At 38.0% G+C, this 23,300-nt stretch overlaps 3 protein-coding genes and 1 pseudogene across 6 annotated transcripts; 1 reads left to right on the top strand and 3 right to left on the bottom strand.

The window, feature by feature from the left end:
* Positions 1–227: 227 nt before the first annotated feature.
* LOC122019496 lies at positions 228–2,628 on the top strand. Its single transcript, XM_042576959.1, has 2 exons — positions 228–661; positions 2,350–2,628. Exons 1-2 carry the CDS (start codon positions 228–230, stop codon positions 2,363–2,365), a joined length of 450 nt encoding a protein of 149 aa, XP_042432893.1. The 3' UTR covers positions 2,366–2,628.
* Positions 2,629–5,031: 2,403 nt separating this feature from the next.
* Positions 5,032–9,191, bottom strand: LOC122019998 (F-box only protein 6-like). 3 transcript variants are annotated; one of them, XM_042577682.1, is made up of 2 exons: positions 9,003–9,191; positions 5,032–6,494 (listed from the first exon to the last, which is right to left on the bottom strand). In XM_042577682.1, the coding sequence occupies exons 1-2, from the start codon at positions 9,104–9,106 to the stop codon at positions 5,261–5,263; spliced, it is 1,338 nt and encodes a 445-aa protein (XP_042433616.1). In that variant the 5' UTR covers positions 9,107–9,191; the 3' UTR covers positions 5,032–5,260. The 3 variants fall into 3 exon arrangements, with proteins under 3 accessions (XP_042433616.1, XP_042433618.1, XP_042433617.1); XM_042577684.1 differs by having other exon boundaries at positions 5,032–6,433; positions 9,003–9,137; XM_042577683.1 differs by having other exon boundaries at positions 8,995–9,131.
* A 690-nt stretch (positions 9,192–9,881) lies between these two features.
* LOC122022199 lies at positions 9,882–10,057 on the bottom strand (annotated as a pseudogene).
* Positions 10,058–12,986: 2,929 nt separating this feature from the next.
* Positions 12,987–20,255, bottom strand: LOC122019980 (probable protein S-acyltransferase 7). 2 transcript variants are annotated; one of them, XM_042577650.1, is made up of 5 exons: positions 19,832–20,255; positions 18,285–18,467; positions 14,280–14,576; positions 13,876–14,109; positions 12,987–13,792 (listed from the first exon to the last, which is right to left on the bottom strand). In XM_042577650.1, exons 1-5 carry the CDS (start codon positions 19,883–19,885, stop codon positions 13,256–13,258), a joined length of 1,305 nt encoding a protein of 434 aa, XP_042433584.1. In that variant the 5' UTR covers positions 19,886–20,255; the 3' UTR covers positions 12,987–13,255. The 2 variants fall into 2 exon arrangements, with proteins under 2 accessions (XP_042433584.1, XP_042433585.1); XM_042577651.1 differs by having other exon boundaries at positions 18,312–18,467.
* Positions 20,256–23,300: the final 3,045 nt, after the last annotated feature.

Here is a 23,300-nt window from a genome sequence, read left to right as displayed (position 1 = left end):
TCGGTAGAAAATGCAATTTACAAGAATTCTCTTTAATTTGAACCATCTCACAACACCTACCCAAATTTGGGTGAAATGCATAATAATTAATAATTAATAATAATAATAATAATAATAATAATAATTGGACCGATATAGATTTAAGGGTTTAACAGCGCAATGTCCGCTCGTTGCCCTTTTATCAACAGTATTAAATATAAAAATTCCTTCTTTTTCTTTTTCCCTAAATGGCAAATGGCGCTTATGATAACCTATTAACCTTCCACGTCGCCAACCCTATCCATTCCTGCCTTTATTTACCTCCCTTCTATTCTCTCGCCATCTTCTGTCCTTTTGACCTCATCATGCTTCACGACGACCACCAGCGCCAGCCCCGGCGGCAGCCCTCTGTCGATCTCTGTGCGATCCTCCTCGCCGCCTTCCGGACCTCCCATCTCCTCCCTCGCCTCTCTCCGGCTGGCTTGGCGTCGTTCCTCCTCGGGGCCTCGTTCAGCATGATGCTTGGCGGTTCCATGACCTTCCTGCTCGGCTTTCTTTTGTTCCCCTGGGTGGTCGGACTCGTCATGCTGCTCTATCTGGTCGGCCTCGTCTCAAGTTTGTCCGGATTGGGCAGGTCCATTATTTGCCGGATTTCCCCTCTCGAATCTCAGCGCGATGTTAGGTACGGAGAAGGCTCCGGAGTGTTTTTTTTTTTTTTTTGTTTCGGTTTACTCGTCCCTTTTCCCATTTGGTGACCTGTTTTCGATTGCGATTGCCCTGATCTTTGGTTGGATTATCAGATCCTTACTTTTGCCTTTGCAAAGAAATAGGATTATTTAGTGCAAGAGAGAGAAAAAATGGTTCCATTGAGCATCCAATGGGTTTATGTTGGCAAGGACCTATTTTTGGTAAGAACTGATGCCACTCAATAAGCCCCAGAAAAGTTGGATCACGCACAAAAGCATAAAACATAGAGACATTGCATGGATTGGTAGTGTTCCCAGTCGATTGATTAGATATACGTTGTATTTTTGTCACTAAGTTATTGATTTTCTACTTTTTAGTTTTTTTGGTTTCGGTATGAACTATTTTTCAGAAAGCTAAAGCTATTGCTAGGAACAAGAAGTTATGTTGTGTATTTGATTAACTAGCCAGATGAAACTATGAGAGTAAGGATTGATGCTTCATGCAGTAATTTTATTTCAAACTTCATATGTTATGCAGGCAGATGGGGCTAGCATATTTTGTGTTATAGAAATATGCAAAATCGTAGACTATATAGCTTATGGTTATAAATGACAATTTTTTAAGTGCTCAGTATCTTAGAAATGACAATTAAAGATGGTTGAATGGTCATTAAACAATTGACAATTTCCCAGAGCTCTGATTCCTGATTCTGCAATGTCTACTATCATTATATAACTACGATTGTTTGATATCTTCATATACCCTAGTTCATCAGAAAATTTTCAGGTACATGTTTAATTTATACAATGTCTGCAATGCTTCAAGGCCTTGGCCTATATAGTTTTAAGACCAATAGGTTTTTAAAGTTGATTTGTTGTCTATGGACGGGTAGGAAAGATAGAAATTGAAAGGTGGTCAGACTATATGCTTCTAGGTGGTAAGTTCTGCCAATCTTTTCTTTTTTATTGATGAGGACGGAAATCATTTCGTTTATGTCCGGTATTACATTCTCTTGAAAGACTTATATTTCTAGGTGCTACTTACTATTTCTGATCTTCCAGATAGCTCAGCTTGACTTAATTTGGTTTCTCTGTTGAATTCCATTCCATTTGTTTGTTTTTTGTTTTCTGATTAATTCATATTTGGTTTCATTGTTTTGGTTGTTAAACTGTCACAATGCTCTGTCTGAAGATGTCTCTGCAGGTAGCCACCACCTGAGATAATAACTCTCGGGACTGACCAAGTATTTGAAATTGAGAACGTTTGCAAAAAAAAGAATGAAGATCTCACATTCATTATCTATGCTCGGTTCTTTACTCGATCCAAATAACATTTGTTTTATGTACACACTAAATGTGACAATATTGGTCCAGAATACCATTTTCACCGGATGTTCTTTCACAGTTCCTTTTGGTTAGAGAAGATATAAATATAGCACGAAGTTCTAATCATAGTGTGAATTAATTGACTGTCGCATTTGTATTATTTTAGTAATTTAACCTACCATATTAGGGTATAATTCCTACTTGATCCATATACTTGGTTGTTGTTGTATCAACCATTTCCTACTTGATGGCTTTTTGTTTCCTAGCAAGGAGCTACTCCTTTGTTTGTAATCTAGTGGAGAATTCTTTTTATTCTTTGATTGCTTTTTTTATAACTGATATATTTGAAACTCTTCAGATCACCTATTTTCTGAGCTTCTGACTTCTCGGATGCGAAGTGGAGCTTTACCAACGGATACGAGTCTCTCATAGCTGCATCCAGATGCAAGTTTTTGTCGGCCATGTACCAGCTTGCTCCATTGTTGTATCCAATCTTCTCTGTCTAAATTTCACAATTTTCTCTGATACAACAACGCATCTGAACTGTTGGTCCTCATGTTTTTCAGGACCTCCTCTAGTAGATTAAACATCGCCCGTCATTGTAAATAACTCATTAGCAGTAATACTTTTGATGAAACTCTAGTATGCATCTGTTGTGTTGTTTTTTGTTATTCTTTCGGAGCAAAGATCATTCGATTTGTTAAACTCTTTCACCAAATAAACTTCAGCGATTTCTAGCTATGTTTTGGTGTGTTCAAGGGCCATGTCAATTTGTTTGGTTTTTCCATCAAATGCATGTCTTTATTTTTTAACAAATCAGAATTTTAATTATTCAGCTCGCATCATTAATTCCATTCAAAATTAAACTCTTGTCTCACACAGTGGGAAAATACTATTATTAAGTTGAAGAGTATTAATACAAGAGAATCTTGACCTCTTGTATGAATTATCAATATCATTCGGAAAAATTAAAGTGATATTTAAATATAAATAATTATGATAATAATTAAATCAGGTATCATATTTCTAAAATTTCTCTCTGTCTTTCATGGATCTATAGTCAGTTTTATTCATAACTTATTAATCATTCAGTTTAATATAGTTAGAAAATTTTAAATAATTTTAAATTATAAAACTGATGTATTCCTGAAACTTCTTTATGTATTTATGCTCATGTATCTAAATTTATTAACATAAATTCCGGACATGAATTAAATTAGGAACACATTTTTAATTTTTTACTCTATTAATTTAAAAATCTACAACTCTCGATTTACGCTATGGAATTCAAATATGAAAACATAGATATATTAAAAAGATGTTTAGAAATACATTTATTTTAGTCTAAAGTTCTCTAAGTCCATACTTACACCATTAGAAAATATAAAAATTTAATATTTGTATAACAAGGGGAGTCATGAAACTTATGAAATTTATTATTGATGTTGCTTAGTAAATATCATTGTTCTACGTCTTATAATGATCTTATAATAATTTTATCGAGCGTTTAAAAATTATTGCTATTAATTTATGCTATCTACATAGATACATTGAGAGAGTATATTAGTTTTGATAAGTCTATCCACTAATTTTGGATGAAACTAACTTATAGGTATACACCATTCAAAAACTTAAAGTGATATTTTTCGAATCAAGGGGGTTTTATGAACTCATTGTGGTGTTGAATAGTGAATATCATTGTCCTAGGTTTATAATGAACTTGTGATAAATTTTATCAAGCTTTTCCAAGTTAAAAAATTCAATGTTCTTAATTTATGCTATCGAATATAATTCCAAGAGTATAAATATATTAAGAAGGTTTTTATGAGTACATTAATGTTAGTATGAAATGATCCGAAATTCATTATATTTCAATTTTAGTTTGAAATAATTCAAAATTCATTAGATTTCGAAACTGACTAATAGGCCTAAAGGAGGGGTATTTTGAGAATATGATATGTGATTTAAATATTATGAAAATTCAATCTGTGATTTAGATAATACCAATAAATCACCAAAACTTATTATGTTATACAGTCAAATATCAAATAAAAATGGATGCTCAATGTGTCTTAATAACAATCATATGTAGAGAAATAAATCAAGAAATAAAAAAAGTCACCACATGTTTTCCCAGTTTCGTTGAGAATCGATCTTTACTTGATTTGAAACTTTTACCATGTGATAACTAACTCAGCCAAGTCTTGGGCGGGTTATTATCCTTTAGAACTTTTTAAGAGAATCCCACAGCTAATTCATCATGGTGTCTAGAAGGTGAAACAAATGTTTCATAATAGCCTTAACTAAACTCAATTTTTTTTTTAATGTCACTAAGTTTCTCTCTTGCTCACACAATAAAACTCCATAAATAATTTTATCAAGTTTTAATTATATTTAATGCCTAGAGGATTTCTTGGTCCTTAGATGAGTAAATCTGTGGGATAGACTACGGCATTAAAAACATCTTTGTCTCTATGATCAATATTAGGTCTTCTCCTATTTATCGAATAAATCTAGATCATGCACACTCAAAAGCTAAGTGAAGGGCACCTTTCTATCGAATAAATCTAGAGCCTTGACGCCAAGGTTTTGTGTAACTGCAGCCATCTAAGTAAGTGAAGGGTACCTTTCTATCGAATAAATCTAGAGCCTTGGCGCCAAGGTTTTGTGCAACTGCAGCCATCCTGAAGCGTAAGGACTGCCACGAACAGGAGAAACAAGCTCGCAAACACATTAACTCAGCTTCTGTAATTGGTACAATTCTGTGTTGCAAACTTAAGTGAAGAGAAGGTACTCAAGTGTGATGGGGTTACATGTTTCGTTCTCTTCCTCAATGTCAAGGTTCTTCATCGTTGCAGCCATCCTGAGCATGATTCTCATATACATGACCAAGATCGTCTCGGCCAACATCCACTAGAATCGGGTGTGAAGAAGTTTATGAAGAAGCATATGTTATGCCTTGAATGTGAATGTGATTGACATATGAGCCTTAGCCTTAACTGAAACAAGGCAAGAATATCATGCTAAACTCAACCAACCATCAAGGAAACAGGATAGCTTTACTCGTGGCTGGATAAGGCAGTCACTTTAAATGGACTATCAAAGAAAATGAAGTGGGACTCGAAACACCTAGTTTTTCTCGCAAGACAACATAAACTGGTTCTACGATTCAATAAAGACGGCATACACGACTCGGAGCTTTGATTTATGAGGGCACCATTCTATTCAAAGCCAATGTTCGTATCTTATTCAAAGGCAAGAAAGGGTCATCAAGCAAGAGCAGTTGGGAATGGATGAAGTGCAGTTCCACAGGCTATTGTCTGTCTCTTCTTACCGTGGGGGTGCAAGCACTCCGGCACACGCTGCCACTCCTTTGTAGCCAAATTGCACATGACCAGACGGTTCATCCGCTTTGACCTCAATGAAAGCATGAGCAGGCCATGGTTGCCCAGGCATGTCATCCGGACGTGCTTACCGTAAAGCTCCAAGCACCAGATGTTTGGCATTCTGTCCACCTCCTTCCAGAGGAGAGTCATCTTCTGCATCTCCCATATGTAGATGCAATTGGCAGCGTTCTTAGTCACCAACCCCACTAGCAAAATCTGCCCCTCGTGCTCTGCTAGTGTGTGGTCCGTAAGATGTGGTGGGGAAGGGATGAGGTACTGCTTCCAAACACCAATTGCCACATCATACGCCAAGATGCCATTGGGTTCGGTGTGCATGAAGTAGATGGTACTGCAAGTAGATACAGTTTGTGACCTAAAATTCAAAGAGAATGGAAGCTTGATGCTTGGAGGAAAATCAGCACAATGTGTCCAACTGTTGTGAACGGAGTCATAGATCTCGTGATCCCCATTGCATCCTAGCCACATTATTTTGTATCCATTGCCGGCAGTCTTCCCATTTAGTATCATCCCAACAGCCACACGGGACCACACTCGGTAAGATCTTGGTGGAAGTTCCTTAAATGAGCTCGTCAGAGGATTACTAACGTAAAAGTTTTTGTGTGCTAAATCTAAGAAGCAGATGAGACCACCAGCTGAGGCTACAGGAAGATATACTATCTTTGCAGGGAGAAACGGAATGGAGATATGATGCCACTTCCTCCGGGCGGGATTGTACATGACTCCTTTGGCTATGTTTTCATGAGTAACAGCGTAGAACCAAGGATGTAACTGTGGAACTTCTGCAATCTGATGGGAGAAGCTTCTAGAGGACAATAAAGAGTTCCATTTTCTGCATACAGTCCGGAACTTGAAGAAGGATTCTGTAGGGAGTCTTGCAATGACAGCTTCAAAAAGATCTTCCGGAAAATTTTTCCAGATTTGCTGGTCCATTATGTCACTTGAAATCGATGAAATTGCTTTTGCAGGGTTACCTCTTCTCTGTCTCTTGCAAGGTGGAGGCTCAAGAACTTCGACCATCTTTGTGCCAGACTTATCCTTCATTAAAAGACCACAGAAATCATATTCCAGTGAGTTATTAAACTCTAATACATACAACCTGCAAATGACAAGTTATAAAAAGAAAGGGTTATATCGATCCTTGCTTGAAAAATAAATAAGGATACCGCAAAAAATTGAGAAAGATGACTCTGGGACTGAATAGTACAATTGATGATATGCAGGAAATATATGATCATATGGGAAAACAATTACAGCACATTAAAATCATTCAGAACAGTTCAAACTGACCCTCATCCTTAAGCTGTGTTTACATGGACGAAAAGAAATCATGAAGAAAAGTGGAAGTGAAAGGAGAAAGGAAAACAAAATGAACACAATTCTCTCCTTACTTGGGGTTAGATGGTAAGGAGAAACAAAAGTTGATGTCTCTCCACGTTGTTCTTTGATTGAAGTGAAAATTCAAGGGATACAAATTTATTTTACATTAATTCCTGGAACTTTTACTTAATACATCCCTTTCACATCCTTCAACTGTTTTGTGCTCTAGAAAATATATTCAAGTTCATAATAGAAAATAAATCTAAAAATCATCACAAATTTGTAACAAATATAATCTCCAAAAATAAAGTAATTATTACTACTTAAAACCAAATTTTAATCTAAGTTAAAGTAATATATTGATACATTTTCAATGCTTATATTTACTATAGTTATATATAATTATAATTTATATTGTAAATTGTATAACTTATATAATTAATATTCTAACTAATTTATAACTATAATCGTATAACTATCATAATAAGTTATATAACTTATGTAATTATAATTATATGCAACTAATTTAAATATTCATAAAATTAGGGCATCATGCACATCCCAAATTACTTGAATGTGCAAAGGCTGAATCACGCACTCCATTGCACATTCATCGTTCTCCTAAACGCCCAAATCGAAGTCGATAGATGCAAAGGATGAAAAGAAGCTTGACACAATCTCATTGAACACTAATTTTCTCGTCATTTGCTAGCATGTTCTCTCTCAATCTATCTTGGCATCATAGAAATCAAAATACAAAGAAGCCTCAACAACATTGTAGGCCTTTTGCGTGACCATGTCAACATTGCAAAAACCCTGAACAACCTTCACTATGACTATGAGTCGTGATATTGAAGTTGTCTTGTGTGTCAGCGAGCAGAATGGTAATTTCCCTTCATGTCAACAGACAGTGCTCAACATTTAACTTTTTTTGAATCAGAACTTAAAAAACTTAAATACAAAATGAAGCAATAGTAGATGAAGTTAGCACTTCCACCATCACTTAATCAAACTTTTATTCTAAGGGAATGAATTATAATATCTTATAAAAGTTAGGGACAATTTAGTCATTTAATTGAAAATCAATATACATTACCTTGCTTAATTTTGAGTGAAGTAATTTGAAGAATTAAATACCTGTTGTTATTGACTTAGCACATCAAGGTTCAAATACGGGTAAAAGAACATACCATTTGATATACAATTTCTAGTGTTTCTATTTCAACAGACATGGAGAGTTATAATTTAGTATGCCTGTCAAATAACTTGACAAGATCAATAGCTGATCATGACTTAATCCTCGATAGCTAAAAACAATCATAAACATCAGCAAAGAATAGTAGCTGTATAAGAACCAACATGATTACAGGATAAAAAAAATGTATTATTTCTAACTGAAATTATATATTATTATTCATCCGCTATGATGCTTCTAATTTGGCTTAGTGCATGTCTCACTTTCAATGTTTTTTAAACTTCACTAAATATGTTTTTTAAACTTCTGATTTCGCTTAGAACAGATGCACGAATCATACATGTTTTTTGAAACTTGGATAAATATGTCCAAACACTTGATGCAACATAGAGGCCAAAAACAGGATCTGTGCAGGCAAGAATCACTGCCAGTGCTGTTTAAAACCCCATAGCCCTGCTATCTCATCATCCCATTCCAAAGCTGTAAAGGGTGATAAGTCATTGTCCATTATCAGTGGACTATTGCGCATGGGATTATGAATGGAAGTTGCAAGAATATAACTTCTGCAATTTTTATTTTATTTCTTGGAGATTATTCTTTCTAATTTCCTTTATACTGGAGCCTATGAACTTTTCCCTTAGTATCTATATGAATTGGGTAGCAATGCACCATTTGTACAACCATCACAAGTTACAGACATCCATGCCTAACCAATGATTTGATGAATGACTCTAAACAGCCTCAAAACTTGACAACCCGAGGAGGCGAATCAAAATCAATTTTCAAAAGATGAAATATCCAATTCAAGTTTCACAGAGGCAAGCGCCAGTGGAAGATACCCATGTTAATTGAGACAACAGGACTACCCACTTCAACCAATTTTAGCAATTTTTAATTGTCCCTTCTACGCCACGAGGATGTTCAATCCCATACCACGCTCCTTCTCTTCAAAATCAATCATTTTCAAGACAGCGTGCATTTCAACTATACTACAGCTTCCAAACTTACAGAACCACCGGGATGAAACCAACCGAAATCAAACCAGACAAGAGAGGGAAAACGCAGAAGGAGAAGGAGAGTGTACGCATTTGCCTGGGATTGATTTGATGAGGTCGGTCAAGACTGGGCGAGGCGCTAAGTTGGCAGTGCTCCTGGATCTGCCGGACGACCTGTCTCAGCACCGCCGCCTCATCCATCCGCCACTTCCTCCGTCACCGTCGCGGTCGCCGTGGTCTCTTCTCCGATTCTGCCGTTCTTCCCCCTCCACGCCCCCCTCCTTTTACCCACGTCACACGGTCTACCAACAAGCCCCTCAATCTCCGCGAAATTTACCACATTTGCCACTGCGACGTTGCGATCCCAGGAGTGGCCCCACGCGGGCCGGGTCGTATACTCGTTTCTCTCCAGCGGTGTGCGGAAAAAAAGCTTCACGCCGCATACAAACCACTTGCGGGCATCAATTCCGCACGCAGAACTCACGTGCTTGAAATGGCTAATTGGCCGAACCGGATTCGGCTCTCCAGTTTTAAGCGTTCGATCTGATAATTATTATTTTTTAATTGATACGATATAATTCAATTGACACCCATTAATATTATAAACTAGCCCTCCGATTTTATGGTCCCTTCTTAGTCCCCTTTATAATTAAGGTCAGATACCGACTGAAATTTGATTAGAATCTAGTTATAATTAATTGTGATTCTTTTTTAGATTTATACTTTCACTCAGGTTATAATTTAAATTGAGATAGACGGTCGAAGGTCCCCCCACTTGGCACTCGGTATGTAGCTCGGCCATTTGCCCATCGTCAGAGGCCATCGAGCGGCCTCAGGCGACTTATCCCGATCCAAATTACAACCTAAATGGAAATGTGAACCTAAAGAGAGACCATAATCAATTATGACCGGATACAAACTGGAATCTGACGGCAATTACGGAAGGGGCCAGCAGTGGACCAGAAAAAAATAGATCAGAGGATCCATGCTTCACACAATAGTACAACATAAAGACAATGCTCGAGAACTCCAACAGTAAATTACTGTAACAAACTCTTTCTTATAAAAAATTAATTTAATTTTTTATATCAGATATTAAATTGATAAGAACAAATATCACATTTGATATTAGCCAAAAGATCAAAAAAAAAAAAATATTTTCTAATATCGTTGACCTAAAATATTTATAAAAATTTCTCCGCTTGTCAATCTTATTAGACTAAAAAGAATTATAGCAGTACAAATTTTTATAAAACAGAATATTAGCATAATTTTATTTTAAACTTCATCAAAATTAATTAGATAAAAAAATCTAAATTTTTAATAAAATAATTAGATTTAAAATAGAGATGACCAGTCCTGGCCATAAAATTTATTTTATCGGCCAGCAAACTGAATAAAAAAAAGCGTTTGGAACGAATATCGATCAGGCCAGTATTTGTAAGTAATTATTGAGTAATTCATTATTTAAACCTAATAATCATTCTTCACGGCATGTGGAAGACTAGAAGGTACAGCCAACAGTTACATCAAATATTCCTCTGGCGCCATGATTAATCTCAATTATTCTCTTTTATTTTAGTCTATTCATCATAATTGTCCAGTTAACTTGGCACAAAAGGCTCCCCTCTACTCCATCTTGTTCAAACTTCCAATGATGGTAAACCGCCCCATTCGGGTCCAAATTCAAACCGAACCATGATCAGCTCCACAAATTTTACGATCCAAACTTCAAATTCAATGAAGAACGGTCAAAAACAAGGCAATCATGTCAAACTTGATAAGTCTAATCAATGTTTTTTTGTTCTCTTGCTTTCTTGCCTTTTTTTTCCCCTCTTTTACTTCCTTCACGTTGAACAAGTTGGCACAATGCTCAAGTTTTCAATGGAAAAAAAGGACTTGTAAACTCATGATTTTGTGTCTTTATTGATGGCCAAATGGCCTTAACTTGATCACTCATGCGATTCAATGTATTTGCCCAACCATGGCTTGTTCCCTTCCATGTATTTTAGGTGATCTGTGGTGAAAATCATAACTTTGTTGAATTCAATGGCATAAAATGAATCAAAGCTAATGGTATGGAATCCAATATCTATCTTAAGATAGGAATCCAATCTATCTGGCAAGGTGGTCCGATTTCCACCCTATTCCCTAAGAATATGATTAAAGTTGGTGTCTCTAGTAGCTGTGAACAATAAGTCTTTTGTCCTAGATTCTATCAAATCTTCTGTCCCTAAATTTTTCTGTCCCCGTGTCCCCTACCAATTGGACGGACCATATTACATCTTAAGACATCATGGTATTTTTAAGATGTGTGCAGTATCCTCATGATGTGTAAGACATCCTTGAGATATAATCTGATCCGTCCGATCGATAAAGGGATACGAGGACAGAGATATTTGGGGACAGAAGATTTGATCTCTCTACCAAATTATTTGAGATTGACAAAAAATATGCAATAAAGTTTATATATATATATTTTTTAATTAGTATCATATATTTAATTTTTTTAAATCAATTAATTTTGAGGACGACCGATCTGATTTTATAAAAAAATTTTATCGATCATCATGATAAAAAAGACATTCTAGATGACCCACTTTCTCAAACCCGCTATTCATCATAAAGAAAATCTTCTAAAATTTAAGATATTGATTCTCAACCCCTCAACTTTAAAATTCTTGGAATCCACATTTTGAGGTATAATCTCTCTTGATGGCACATAATGGAAAGAAATTGATAGAAAAATCTGAAAAAGCACCATTTTATTTATATAGTCAAAAGGGTATTTCTCTTTCAAATATTATCAAGGTAATATCTTACCCATATTTTGATATCCAAAATAGACTTAGAGTTGTTTTGTATAAAACAGTTCTATAGTGGTGGTGTTTTGTATAAACGGTTTCAAAATGAAACACATAAGATAAAGTAAAATTTTAATATTTTTTAAAAGAAAAATACTCAGTTAACGTTGTTGATAAGAAAGGATAATTTAAAAAAAAAGGATCAAAGAAATTTTGAAAAATGTTAGATGATAGATCTTTTCAAGAGAAAAAACAAACTGGAGGAGAAAGGAAGTTGTCCATGTTATGATGGCATTTTTCCAGGTGGATGGTGGAACAACGGTTTGGCCTTGAAATTGAAGTGGGGGAGAAGGAAAGAAAAGAAAAAGAGGATGAATGATGAGGATGGCCAAATTTTCAAGAGGTTATTGACATGCAAATTGAATGCAGTGATGATGTATGAGAGGCCATGCATGCATAGGAAGAGGAGAGGAGGAAAAAGAGAGGAAAAGTTAGGGTGTGAGAAATGAGTGATGTGCCAATTTTTTTTTCTTCACTAGAATCCAACCAACCTTTGATCCACTCATTAATCATCACCTCCTTGACTCTTGGTGTTCACAATTTGGTCCAGTCTAATTTTTCATCAGTTCTCCTAATTATGTTGTTTGCAAGAGTTTTACTTTTTCAAGTTTCACTTTGAACATTAGGAGATCAAATGTTTTCGACTTGGATAAACAATTTATCAAGAAATAGATTAGTACTTCTTGTGATTATTGCTACTTTATATTCTAATGGAATATGGCATTTAATCTCAGGGCAATCTAGTTATTTAAATTTTTGTAAGAAAAATTAAAGAAGATAAAATAATTAGAAGGAAATAACATCTTACCAAGCAATTCCATTGATTCACTATGATCCACTCTAAATTAAAATTATTTTGAAAAGGAAAGTATTTGATTTGATAAAAGAAATCAATAGCAAATATTTTGAAGAAATCATATGACAAACGGTCAAATTTAATATACTTCATCTATCAGGCAGTGCAACCTCTCTAGACAAGTAGAAGAATAACAAATTCAACGCCTTGGTTATTTCAAGTAGAATGTCTGAAAAATTACAAGCAGAGGTTCAACATGGACACTCAAATGATACAATTTACTGATCACAATCTAATCAGTTGTCAACCAGTGACATCTAAATCTGTTGCCTTTGATGGCCTAAATCGCCTAACCATCAGTTAGTTTAGCGGAATAGATGTAGCATGCAAGAAACATATCACACTAATCGATCCGTGTGTATATTCAGTTGAAAACTATCTTGGATAGATGTTCTAAAAATATATATACATGTGACAAACAACCAAATCTTTGACCAATATTCTAAGAAAAGCTAAAATCATGACTACAACAACACAGTAAATGTTTCATAAGAAACACAGGATAGAGAAGAGAATGAAGCGCACAAAAGATAAGATACCTTACGAATCAAGATGCTGAAACACCAGCTCTTTCTACTGCACACAGCTTGTGTAGAACACCCATGCCTGGAGTGTCATCTTTAGAAGAACTTACAAGTCTCCAACAGCCGTACTGCTGCTGCCACTAACCTTGCTTGTCCTACTGGTTTCCCACGTGGCAGATGCCGCAGCTAGAATATCAGGTGCCATCTCCAAGCCTCCACCTCTTCCCCAACTTAACCGCCTATTGTGCAGTGCAGATTGCATTTCCATGCTCCCTGTCACAAGAACTTCCCTGCTTAAATCAGGGGAAGCCTCTCCAAGTTCACCATTCCTATCATCGATCATGTTTCTATTGCTTAGCCCCTCTTCTCCTCCACCAATTTGTGTGACTGCCCTTAGTTCATCCCAGGTTACAGGCTTCCGGCCCATCTCAATGTCATTAACAGATTTACCTATGTTCGGGCTCATGAAACCACCACCTGAAGAGTGTGTTGTGTACCCTTGCTCTCGTTGTACCCTTGCACGTAATTTGTTACTTGAGGGAGGTATGCTTGAGCAAAAGATTTCCTTGAAATTCACCACAATTCCTCTATTGTATGGATTATCTCTCCGATCGTAACGGTATCTGAAGTTCTCATAAGTAGTCTAAAATGATACAGAGAATTTATATAAGAAACTCATGGAAAGAGTTTAACATTTTCATTCATAACATAAAAAACCAGCTTTACCTGATTGGTGCTTATAAGATATAAATGAAAGATGGAGAGGCCTCCGACAAACCAAACTGATATAAAAGTGTAAATTATGAGGGCAATAGAAGCTGGGGTCTTGATCATTGCTCTCCAAATAGTTATTTGTTCGGCATTTCTGATTTTTACTATGCACACCCAGGAAAATCCAAAGACATAAAGACACAGCAAAGTTGATGAGAAGACGAACATGTAGAAGAATCTATAGTTCCTCTGCATGAAGAATAGCAAATATCAAGAACAACAAGAAGTCGTTTCCATTATTAATGTTCTAGTCAAGAGAACTCAGAATGCATATAATACAAGAGTGTGTGGGTCACTTGGAAGTTCTTGCTAATAAAGAAATTAAATTTGGATAAGTTATGCAAGATTTTGCAACTTACAAGTCCAATGCATTGTCCAACCCATGGGCAATGATGATCAAAGCGTTCCACACAATTGTTACAGATTGAGCAGTGAGAGCAGCGAGGAGGCCGATAGAGCATGCAAGTGTCGCAGTATTTCACCTTCACAGTTTTACCATTTACAGTTACATCCATCACTCGTGGTAACCGTAACTGTGGAGTTTGGACACCTCCAATTTCATTAGTGCCCTCAAGAATTTGAGGTTCCGGAGGATGTGTTTTACGAGGAACTATACCGGGATCTCTACCAGAGGTAAGAAGGAGAAGAGTTAAATCCTGAAATGTAAAGCCCCAGTCATACATTCAACTGACAGAAGATCCAATAAACATTTCAAAAATTTCCAGTAAGAATGTATGATAGTATCAGATACAAAAACAATATAGGTTTGAATCAAATAATAAAATATAAGATGATAGTTCTACAACATCATATTTTGTATAATGAAATGCAAGCTTAATATCATGCAGAATGGACGTTTTAGGTGAATACTTAAATGATCTTCATGAGAAGAAAATAAAATAGAATAGCTAAAGAGTACTAGGACATTCTGGCCTAAAGCATAGGACATCACTGATGGGAGCACACAGCCCAAAGAAAGGGAATGCAATTCATAGTTAGCAAATAGGGGGATATAGAAAACGAGGTAAATAAAATCTTCAGGCAATGTAATCATGGGATATTGCCAAAACGGCTTTCAAATACTTTTTTTTTTAGCTATCTTATTCTTCAAAATTTCTTTCAAAGATAAGAGATGCTACATTTTCCCCTTATTTCAACACCAAACTTCTCTAATTTATCATTAAAAACAGTCAACTAGTGGCTGCACAATCAGTTGTTGATCTCATGTAATCCATTGAAGATATAGACCTACAAGAGAAATAAAGGGAAGTGACCTGTGATTTAGGGTTAAACACGAGAACTTTCTCTTGCTACTGAGCTACATGAGAATATGTAAGGTCACATTATTAGTAATACCAAGATGATTAAGATATTTCTAATTATTGGTTAATTTCATTAAATTTTCTTAATCACCCTAGCTATCCAATTCCATTTATACCTAACCATGTAACTTTATAATATTGATGTGTTAAAACTAGGGAAAACTATTAGTGTGTATATGTAGGTACTCCTCTCTACCTTACCATAGATCATCATTCATGTCATTTTAAGTCTAAAATCTAATGTCTGTATATGTATAATGAAGCTCTATTTTATTTACAATTGGATCCTCAACACTTCCTCTCAATCTCACCCAAAAATATTATAAAACCCAACCTACTATAATTATACTCCATTCTAACAATTATGTTTACTAATCATTGGAACTGATAAATGTGGTGATCAAGGTTATTAAATTGTGCTTCAAGTCATTAATTGTTTTTGTGATTTTGCAAATTATAAATTTTATTGAATCATAAGGTTTATGATAAAATATATTTAACTCAAAAATGAAATACATACCTCAATAAAATTTGTATGAAAATCTTATTTAACACCATAATGTGATTGCTAAAATTCATAGTTACAAATATCAAAATAAATTAAGATCAAGAATACATATTGCTAGAATAATATCCTAAAAATTTTCAACTATCTTTTGATAGACAGAAATATATTAAAAAAAAATAAAAAACACATATACCTATTGTATCACAATAAATCCATATCCTCTCCAATTGAGATGTGATCATCTTCTTCTAACATAACTATTTTTCCCTCTTCCATTTCTTCCTCAATAAGTTCAGCCTTATCAACTTTCACCTTTGTTATTTACATTCAAAAATTTTTGAACCTAGAACAGTAAAAAAATTTCCTTCGAATTTTTGCTGTTGTAATATGACAGTTTTTTAATTGATAATCTTCCTTTTTATCACTTGGTGAGAGTTTTTTTTTTTTTTTGTGAAGCTTTATTTTCTGTTAGCGAGATATTTATCCTCTTAGCTTCATCAATTTTGTCTTAAGTTTTTGAAGAGTTAAACAGGTCAATTTTATTGTTGTATTGGTGGTGGTGATATGTCAAAGAGATGATGGCAAAGTACAACACCGGGCCATCTCACCAACACACAAACTTCCACCTTAGCGAGATAGTGTTGTACTTCTCCATTGGACACTCCAAGGTGAAGCTCTAGAGTGTTCGTTCCCCTCTCAGCCAGCTCTAGCATGCACCCATACCAGAGACGTTTGATCCATTTCCTTGACTCTATCTTGATCAAGTTGAACACATCTGATCTGGTAATGGTGCTACCTAATAGGTCAACTAGATACCCTCACCTTCAGATAAGCAGAGTTCACAGTTTTGCTCATGTAATTCTTAAAATTCACCATGCCACTTGAGTGCTGTACACAAGCTGAAGGTTGCAAATGAAGGATTTATATCATATAAAACATCTCCAGGACACATGAACACCTGCTCTAACATATGTCAATGATCCTTAAGACAACCTAAGTCTAACTAAACTAATGCCCTAGACCTCCAACTCCAGAGCATTTCCCAAACACATGGTCTTGGTCACATCTATATCAAAAGTTTGAACATCTTCCTCTTGGTCTAAACTCATATTACCCAAGTTGAATTTAAATATCAAGTTGCAAAAGGTATGTTCTATTCGCCTATGAGATGACAATAACAACAATGTCCTCCTCAACTGTTCAAACACTATCATGAGTTTCTACCTTATGAAGATAGTTCCTACTAATGTGATCATCTGCCTTACCTCATCATCCTCCAAAAATCTGGGGTCTGGATTTAGATATGCAATGCTGAGATCTTTGTTCCTTGGAATGTCCGTTCCTATGCTGCTTTAAGTAACTTGTGCACTCGCTCTAATTTAAGACGTCAATCCTCTCCTTTCAAGACAAAAGATTCACTAATTACCTCCTTTTTAAAGTCCTTACAAATTAATAGGACCTGTGGCTTTCAAAATTGTCACCATACTAATTAGATCGTTTGTGGTAGTATGAGGACATTGTAATTTGTAAGGCTCAGTCCTGATTAGTAGCATGTGGAATATCCTTTGGAGGGACTCACTTAAGGTGTCATCGACAATAGAATTTTAAAAGAGAACAATAATAGAAAGATCATTGTACGTGGACAAGATATTCCATCAAATTTATAGACAGAATTTTAAAAGAGAAACAATAATAGAAATATGAATATAAGTACAAACTTCCAAAGTTACTAAACCGCAAAAACCTAGAAGAAAGAATATAAAACAGAAGCCTCCATGCTAAATTCTTAAGGTCTAAAAAAAGCCAAGCTTAATATATTTTGTTTTTTGATGAAACATGCTTAATATTTTGAACAATAGAAATCTAGTAACTTAATATTTTAGATAGGAACTTCCAAAAAAAAATATGAAACCATTGCCTAATGGTTTATAAAACATAAATAATTATTACGATATTGTCTTATCTAATTGGCAGCAAAGATGAAACTGTCACCTCGGCGGCTCTCCAGGGTGGCCCCCCACTTTTCGGAAGGAAGGTAAATTACAGGAGGCTTCGCCTAGTAACAACAGTACATGCAAGGAGAGGCTGAAGCAACCAGCAGGGTATTCCATACCGGAATCGACCCAGACTTATTGTCAGCAACACCCTCTTATCTAAGATAGTATAGAAAGAGTAGAACAATAACTATAGAGCTGGAAAACCTTAAAGCTTCTCCGACTGTTTTAGAAAATCATTTTCACATTGGAAGGAACTCTTGATACATGTTTTTATGAAAAATGGCTATCTAAATAAATAATTCAGATAAAAAAAAAGGGCAGCTCGGTGCACGAAGCTCCCGCTATGCGGGGTCCCGGGGAAGGATCCATTGTACGCAGCCTTATCCTATTTTTTGCAAGAGACTATTTCCAGGATTCGAACCCGTGACCTTTTGGTCACAAAGCAACAACTTTAGCGTTGCACCAAGGCTCCCCTTCTAAATAAATAATTCAGATAAATTTGAAGAAAAAAAAACATGCAAAGATAAGAATACTTACATATAAAGTGAAGACAATAGTTATTACCATTACAGAGATACCCAGGGAATCAGAAAAATCATTTGTTAGTTTCCTAGCAACAAATGCACAGAAGATTGAAACGGGAGCAACAATCAGGAATATTGTGAGGAACACTGATCTAGCATCAGGGCCAAATATAAGCCTCCCCTGAAGAAAAAATATCTGCAGAGAAATGTAAACATGTTAATAAGGGATTCATGAAAAGAAATTTCATTAATATCTGGGCCCAATGAAATGAATAGTAACAAAAACAAATGAAAACAATCACTCAATTAGCTCATCAAACATTATTACAGTAACATTAGCACAATGGGTATCCAGGAGTGATGACCAAATTGAAACTAATTGGTGGCCACTAGCTAGTAAGCTTTGGCAAAATTTCTCAGTGCCTGCACAGTAAAGCTGAACCAGCTAGAACTAAATCTAAAGATCATAAAAAAAAAAATCATGTTGCTAACAAATCAAAAACATTCTCACAATTCAACTAAGCTACCTGACTATTTTAGTATATTTAGCTTCACCAAAAAAAGAGTCTACAGTAGTGGATATTTTCAAAGACTTAGGACATGTTTAAGAAAGGATTTCAAAAAGAGCACCATCAAACAAACTAACAAAAAATGCTCTAATTTCTCTCCATCATAAAAGTAAGTGTAATATATTCACTCTAACAAAGCATGAATTCCATATCAAATTTAGAAGCTCCGTTCAGGTAAAAGAACACAGACCAGTAGTATCACAGCAACTACATATGCAAATGGCTAATCCAACCATAACGGAGGTGTGTGGAGTTTCTGCACAGGGACCAGAACATCCAAGTTCATATAAACAAGCCCAAATAGGTCACTTTGGTACTTTCTACTTGCTGGCGATATGAGTCATTGTACCTTATGAGAAAGTAGAAATTGGAAGAAAAAAAAATCTCATCAAAGACATCATGTTATGATTTTTAGTGAATTAGTGCGACATGAGTAACTGTTACAGATATCATTCTCCTGCCTCTTTGTTCAGAGTCTTGGCATGGCTAAAGATCATAATTAGACACAAAACAAACTCTAATCTGATTTTAAGTAAAAAATTCTACACACTTAACAACGAATTGAAATATTCAAATCTCACTATACTTCCGCAACACAGATTGAATATGGTTCTAGCTAGCAAGCATATATAAGATGGAATTTTAGAGTGCAAGCGAAATGAAAGGTCTTTCAATTTCACAAAAGTTCAAACTTCGATTACACCAACAAAAAAACTAAAATTTCATTTTGCATCACTCTGAACAGTTTCGATTTGATTCTGCATGGCAAACATAAATAAGATGGAATTCTAGATGCAAGCAAACAAAGGAAGTTTCAAGCTTACATACCCTCAAGAAAGAAAGAAAGAAAGAAAGAAAAGCTAAAATCTCACACTGCTTTCCTCTGCAAAAATCATACAAGAAACCCTAATTTTGCCTTCAAACAGCAAATGGCTAGATTAAACTGGGCATAAACGCCGAACAAAGTTGCAATAAACAAATCAACGCTTACGTTGCTTCCCTTCCAGGCCTGGTATACCCTCGGCGCATCCGCATCCGCCTCCATGTCGAGTGTCGACTGCAGATAAATCTGTGCCCCGCAGAGGCGGGATGTACATTCACTCCGAGCCGGCGCCTCTAAGCCACCCCTCCGCTCCGTGAGGACCTCAAATCCACAGGATTAGTCGCCGGAATGCGGCGAAGAAGGATCCTCCAGTAAGTCCAGTCTGCGACAGCAGCCGCACAACTGGCTCCGACTTCCGCCACCGCCTCTCGTGATTTGGCTCTTAGATCTCCGACGATAGAGACCGGAGAGACCCGGGGGATTCGTTGTCCTTTGTCTTCCCAGCCGAGCGTTCAGATCCCCTGACGACAGTGAGGCAGAGGGGCAACTTTGATTCCGCGAAAACAAGCAATGCCAATACCGCTGCACCGCCCAACTAGTGACTCCAGTATCGTTTGATGACATCATCAGCGCTTAATGAGAACAAACTAAAGTGTTTCCTGGATTTAACGAAACAGGAAATACCTCGATTCAGGGACAAGCAGGAGCACTGGCCACATGGTGGGTAGCTGTGTATTTTTGATGTTATTGGACATCAGCAACAGAAGCGGTTACTTTGGATCAGAAATGTCTGCGGTTTTTTTTTCGACTAATCTATTTCGTCACTATAAATATATGACCTCATTCAACCATGTAGTAAATGATATTTATTGAGGGTTGCAGTTGTTACGTAGTATTGGGTCCGGTAGATTTTAAGATTAATTTTTAATAAGTATTGATCCGGTGGTAAGGTGGGGTGCATCCGGTAGAAGGTCAAGGCGATCAATGTCTTGGGAGTTCGTCCGATCGGGCGATCCATCTGTCGGATCGACACAGGGGATACACGACAACTCGGTCAGATATCGAATTTTCGATGCTCAAAAGGCTCAAGTATGGAGGAACGGAGTCCGAGCGGTTGTCCCGCTCGGCTGAACAACGAACACATCCCCGACCAAGTAGGCATGGCTCCTTCGCTCAACAAGACGGAGCCAAGATAGCAGACCATTGGCTGAGCGGACATCCCGCTCGGTCCGGTCGCAATATCAGTAGGACAACAGACTAGTTGAGCGACTCCTTCGCTCGGCCCAGTAATGGACAAAAGGAGAATATAATGATATCCTTTTGGGAACTCGCGCTACTGGCAGACGGCACGATCGACGGCATGGTCAGGTGGAGGATCGTACGGTAGAAACTTCCGCTGTCTTGTTAGATATATGTTCGGGTTGTTAAGGTATGGTGTCAGGGACGCTTTGTTGACACGTCCTTTCACGGTAAGCTTTGAGAAGCGTGCACGCCTCGGCAAGTGTGCACGCGCGCTCCCGGGGGCCCTATATAAGGAGCCCCAGAGCTTCATCGGAGGTATGTTCACTACTGTAGTCACAGTTACGCTGCTGCTCTTTTCTCTTCTCTACTTCATTCACTTGTCGTCAGTGACTGACTTTAGCGTCGGAGGACCATCGCCGGGGAATCCCTCCCCGGCTCGGCACTAACGACTTGTGGTTGCAGGCGTAGCTCGTCGAAGGCCCACGTCATCTTCAGTCTATCCAGTCAACGTGAGCGTAATCTCCCCAGCATTCGTCGACTCGTCTCTCGGACAGGATCAAGTTTGGCATTATCTGTGGGAATGCACCTGCATCCGGGCTGAGGAGATAGAAGAAACTGGATGACTTCACACCATGATGCTCACTCAGGAGGAGCTCGATACACTCATATAAGTACGAGCGGCGAAAATAGTTGAGCAGCAGTAGCAGAGAGCGTTGGCCGATCGGCTAGCGCAACAGACGACATCAGCCTCGGGAGGGCGAGCGGCACAGGAAGACCGACTGGAATAGTTGCCATCTGGGGACAGAATAAAGGGCCGACCGGCACACAAGGAGAGGCGTCACCCACCCCGATACCATTCCACCAGATTTTGTTCCAGACGCCCTCCGAGATCGCGCAAGCAAACCAAGAGCGAGGTTCTTCGTCAGATGAAGCGCCCGTTCGGGATGCGAGGAAAGGCAAAGCGCCGAAAGCTGATTTGTCTCCCGAGCGGATCAACCGCCAATTCCCCAAGGCGATACTGCAAGATCCGCTACCGAGGCAATACGCTCCTCTAGCGATTGGAGAGTACAACGGATCAACCGACCCCGACGACCATCTTGGTAAGTTCGACAACGCCGCTACTCTTCATCAATACACAGATGGAGTCAAATGTCGAGTCTTCCTCACGACATTATCCGGCTCAGCACAACGCTGGTTTTGGAGGTTGTCGGACGGGTCGATCAGGAGTTTTAAGGACTTCCGAACGGCTTTCCTCCACCACTTCGCGAGCAGCAGGCACTATCAGAAGACAAGCATCAGTCTGTTCTCCATGAAGCAAGGGCCAAGAGAGACTCTCCGAGCCTACATCCAGCGCTTCAACCAAGTAGCAATAGATATTCGCTCAGTCTCGTCCCATACCATGATGAACGCGTTCACGCAATGGCTTGTGGACGGGGACTTCTTCTGATCGCTCGTCAGGAAGTCACCCCGAGACTACAACCATATGCTAAAGAAGGTCAACGAATACATAAACGTGAAGGAAGCCCAGGCAGCCAGAAGGAAGTAAGCGCTGTCAGAACCATCGGTGCCGGCCGAGCAAAGGTCGCCGACTAGTCACCAGCCACCAAGAGGGCACCGAGCTAAAGGAGCACGGCCACATCAGGAAGCAAGGACACACGTCGTCCAGCATGTGACCTCCGAGCGACCAAAGCCAAAGGGAAAGGTATGGACTCCTATGTTCTGCTCTTTCCATCAATCAGCCACCGACAACACCCGTGATTGTCGCGGGTTTACCCCGGTCGCACAACCAACTCCAAGGAGCTACCGACGTCGATCATCTTCACCCGACCGACGACACGGACATCAGAGAACCGGACAGCGTGAAGAGGCCCGGGAATCACCAAGCCAACATCGCAGGAGAAGCACCGATCCTGCACGAGCCTCACATGAGCAGAGCCGATCGACCTCTCGGGAGGAGGCGAATAGAAGCAATGCCGTGCGGGGTGAGATCAACATTATCGTCGGCGGACCGACCGACGGAGACTCCAACCGAGCTCGAAAGTCATACGTCCGACGGCTAGAGATCCACGTCATAGGCTGCAGCAAGGAGAAGGCGAGCGAGCCCAAGATAAGCTTCGGTCCCAGGGATCTCGAAGGAGTCGAAATACCGCACGACGACACCCTCATTATCTGAGCGGTAATTGCAAATTATACCATTCACCATGTATTCGTTGGCACTGACAGCTCAGTTAACATCATCTTCAAAGGGGTGTTTGACCAACTCCAAATTGATCGAGGTGAACTACTGTCGATGACAACCCCGCATACGGGTTTACCGGTAATGAAGTCCAGTCAATCGGTCAAATCAAGTTGGTCATAACACTTGGGGAGAAACCCCTTAGAAGGACAAGGACCA

Source organism: Zingiber officinale, chromosome 9A (genome assembly GCF_018446385.1).
Source record: "Zingiber officinale cultivar Zhangliang chromosome 9A, Zo_v1.1, whole genome shotgun sequence".
Lineage (NCBI taxonomy): Eukaryota > Viridiplantae > Streptophyta > Magnoliopsida > Zingiberales > Zingiberaceae > Zingiber > Zingiber officinale.
This window is presented reverse-complemented; position numbering and strand designations above follow the sequence as displayed.

Bases quoted from the DNA above. Each gene is read 5' to 3' on its own strand.
- LOC122019496 (XM_042576959.1), top strand. From the start codon at position 228: ATGGCAAATGGCGCTTATGATAACCTATTAACCTTCCACGTCGCCAAC.
- LOC122019998 (XM_042577682.1), bottom strand. From the start codon at position 9,106: ATGGATGAGGCGGCGGTGCTGAGACAGGTCGTCCGGCAGATCCAGGAG. The intron at 6,495-9,002 runs GCAAATGCGTAC...TGTCATTTGCAG, and splicing joins CCTCATCAAATCAATCCCAG to GTTGTATGTATTAGAGTTTA.
- LOC122019980 (XM_042577650.1), bottom strand. From the start codon at position 19,885: ATGGAGGCGGATGCGGATGCGCCGAGGGTATACCAGGCCTGGAAGGGA. The intron at 18,468-19,831 runs GTAAGCGTTGAT...ATTTCTCTGCAG, and splicing joins AGGCCTGGAAGGGAAGCAAC to ATATTTTTTCTTCAGGGGAG. The intron at 14,577-18,284 runs GTAAGTATTCTT...TTTACATTTCAG, and splicing joins CTATTGTCTTCACTTTATAT to GATTTAACTCTTCTCCTTCT.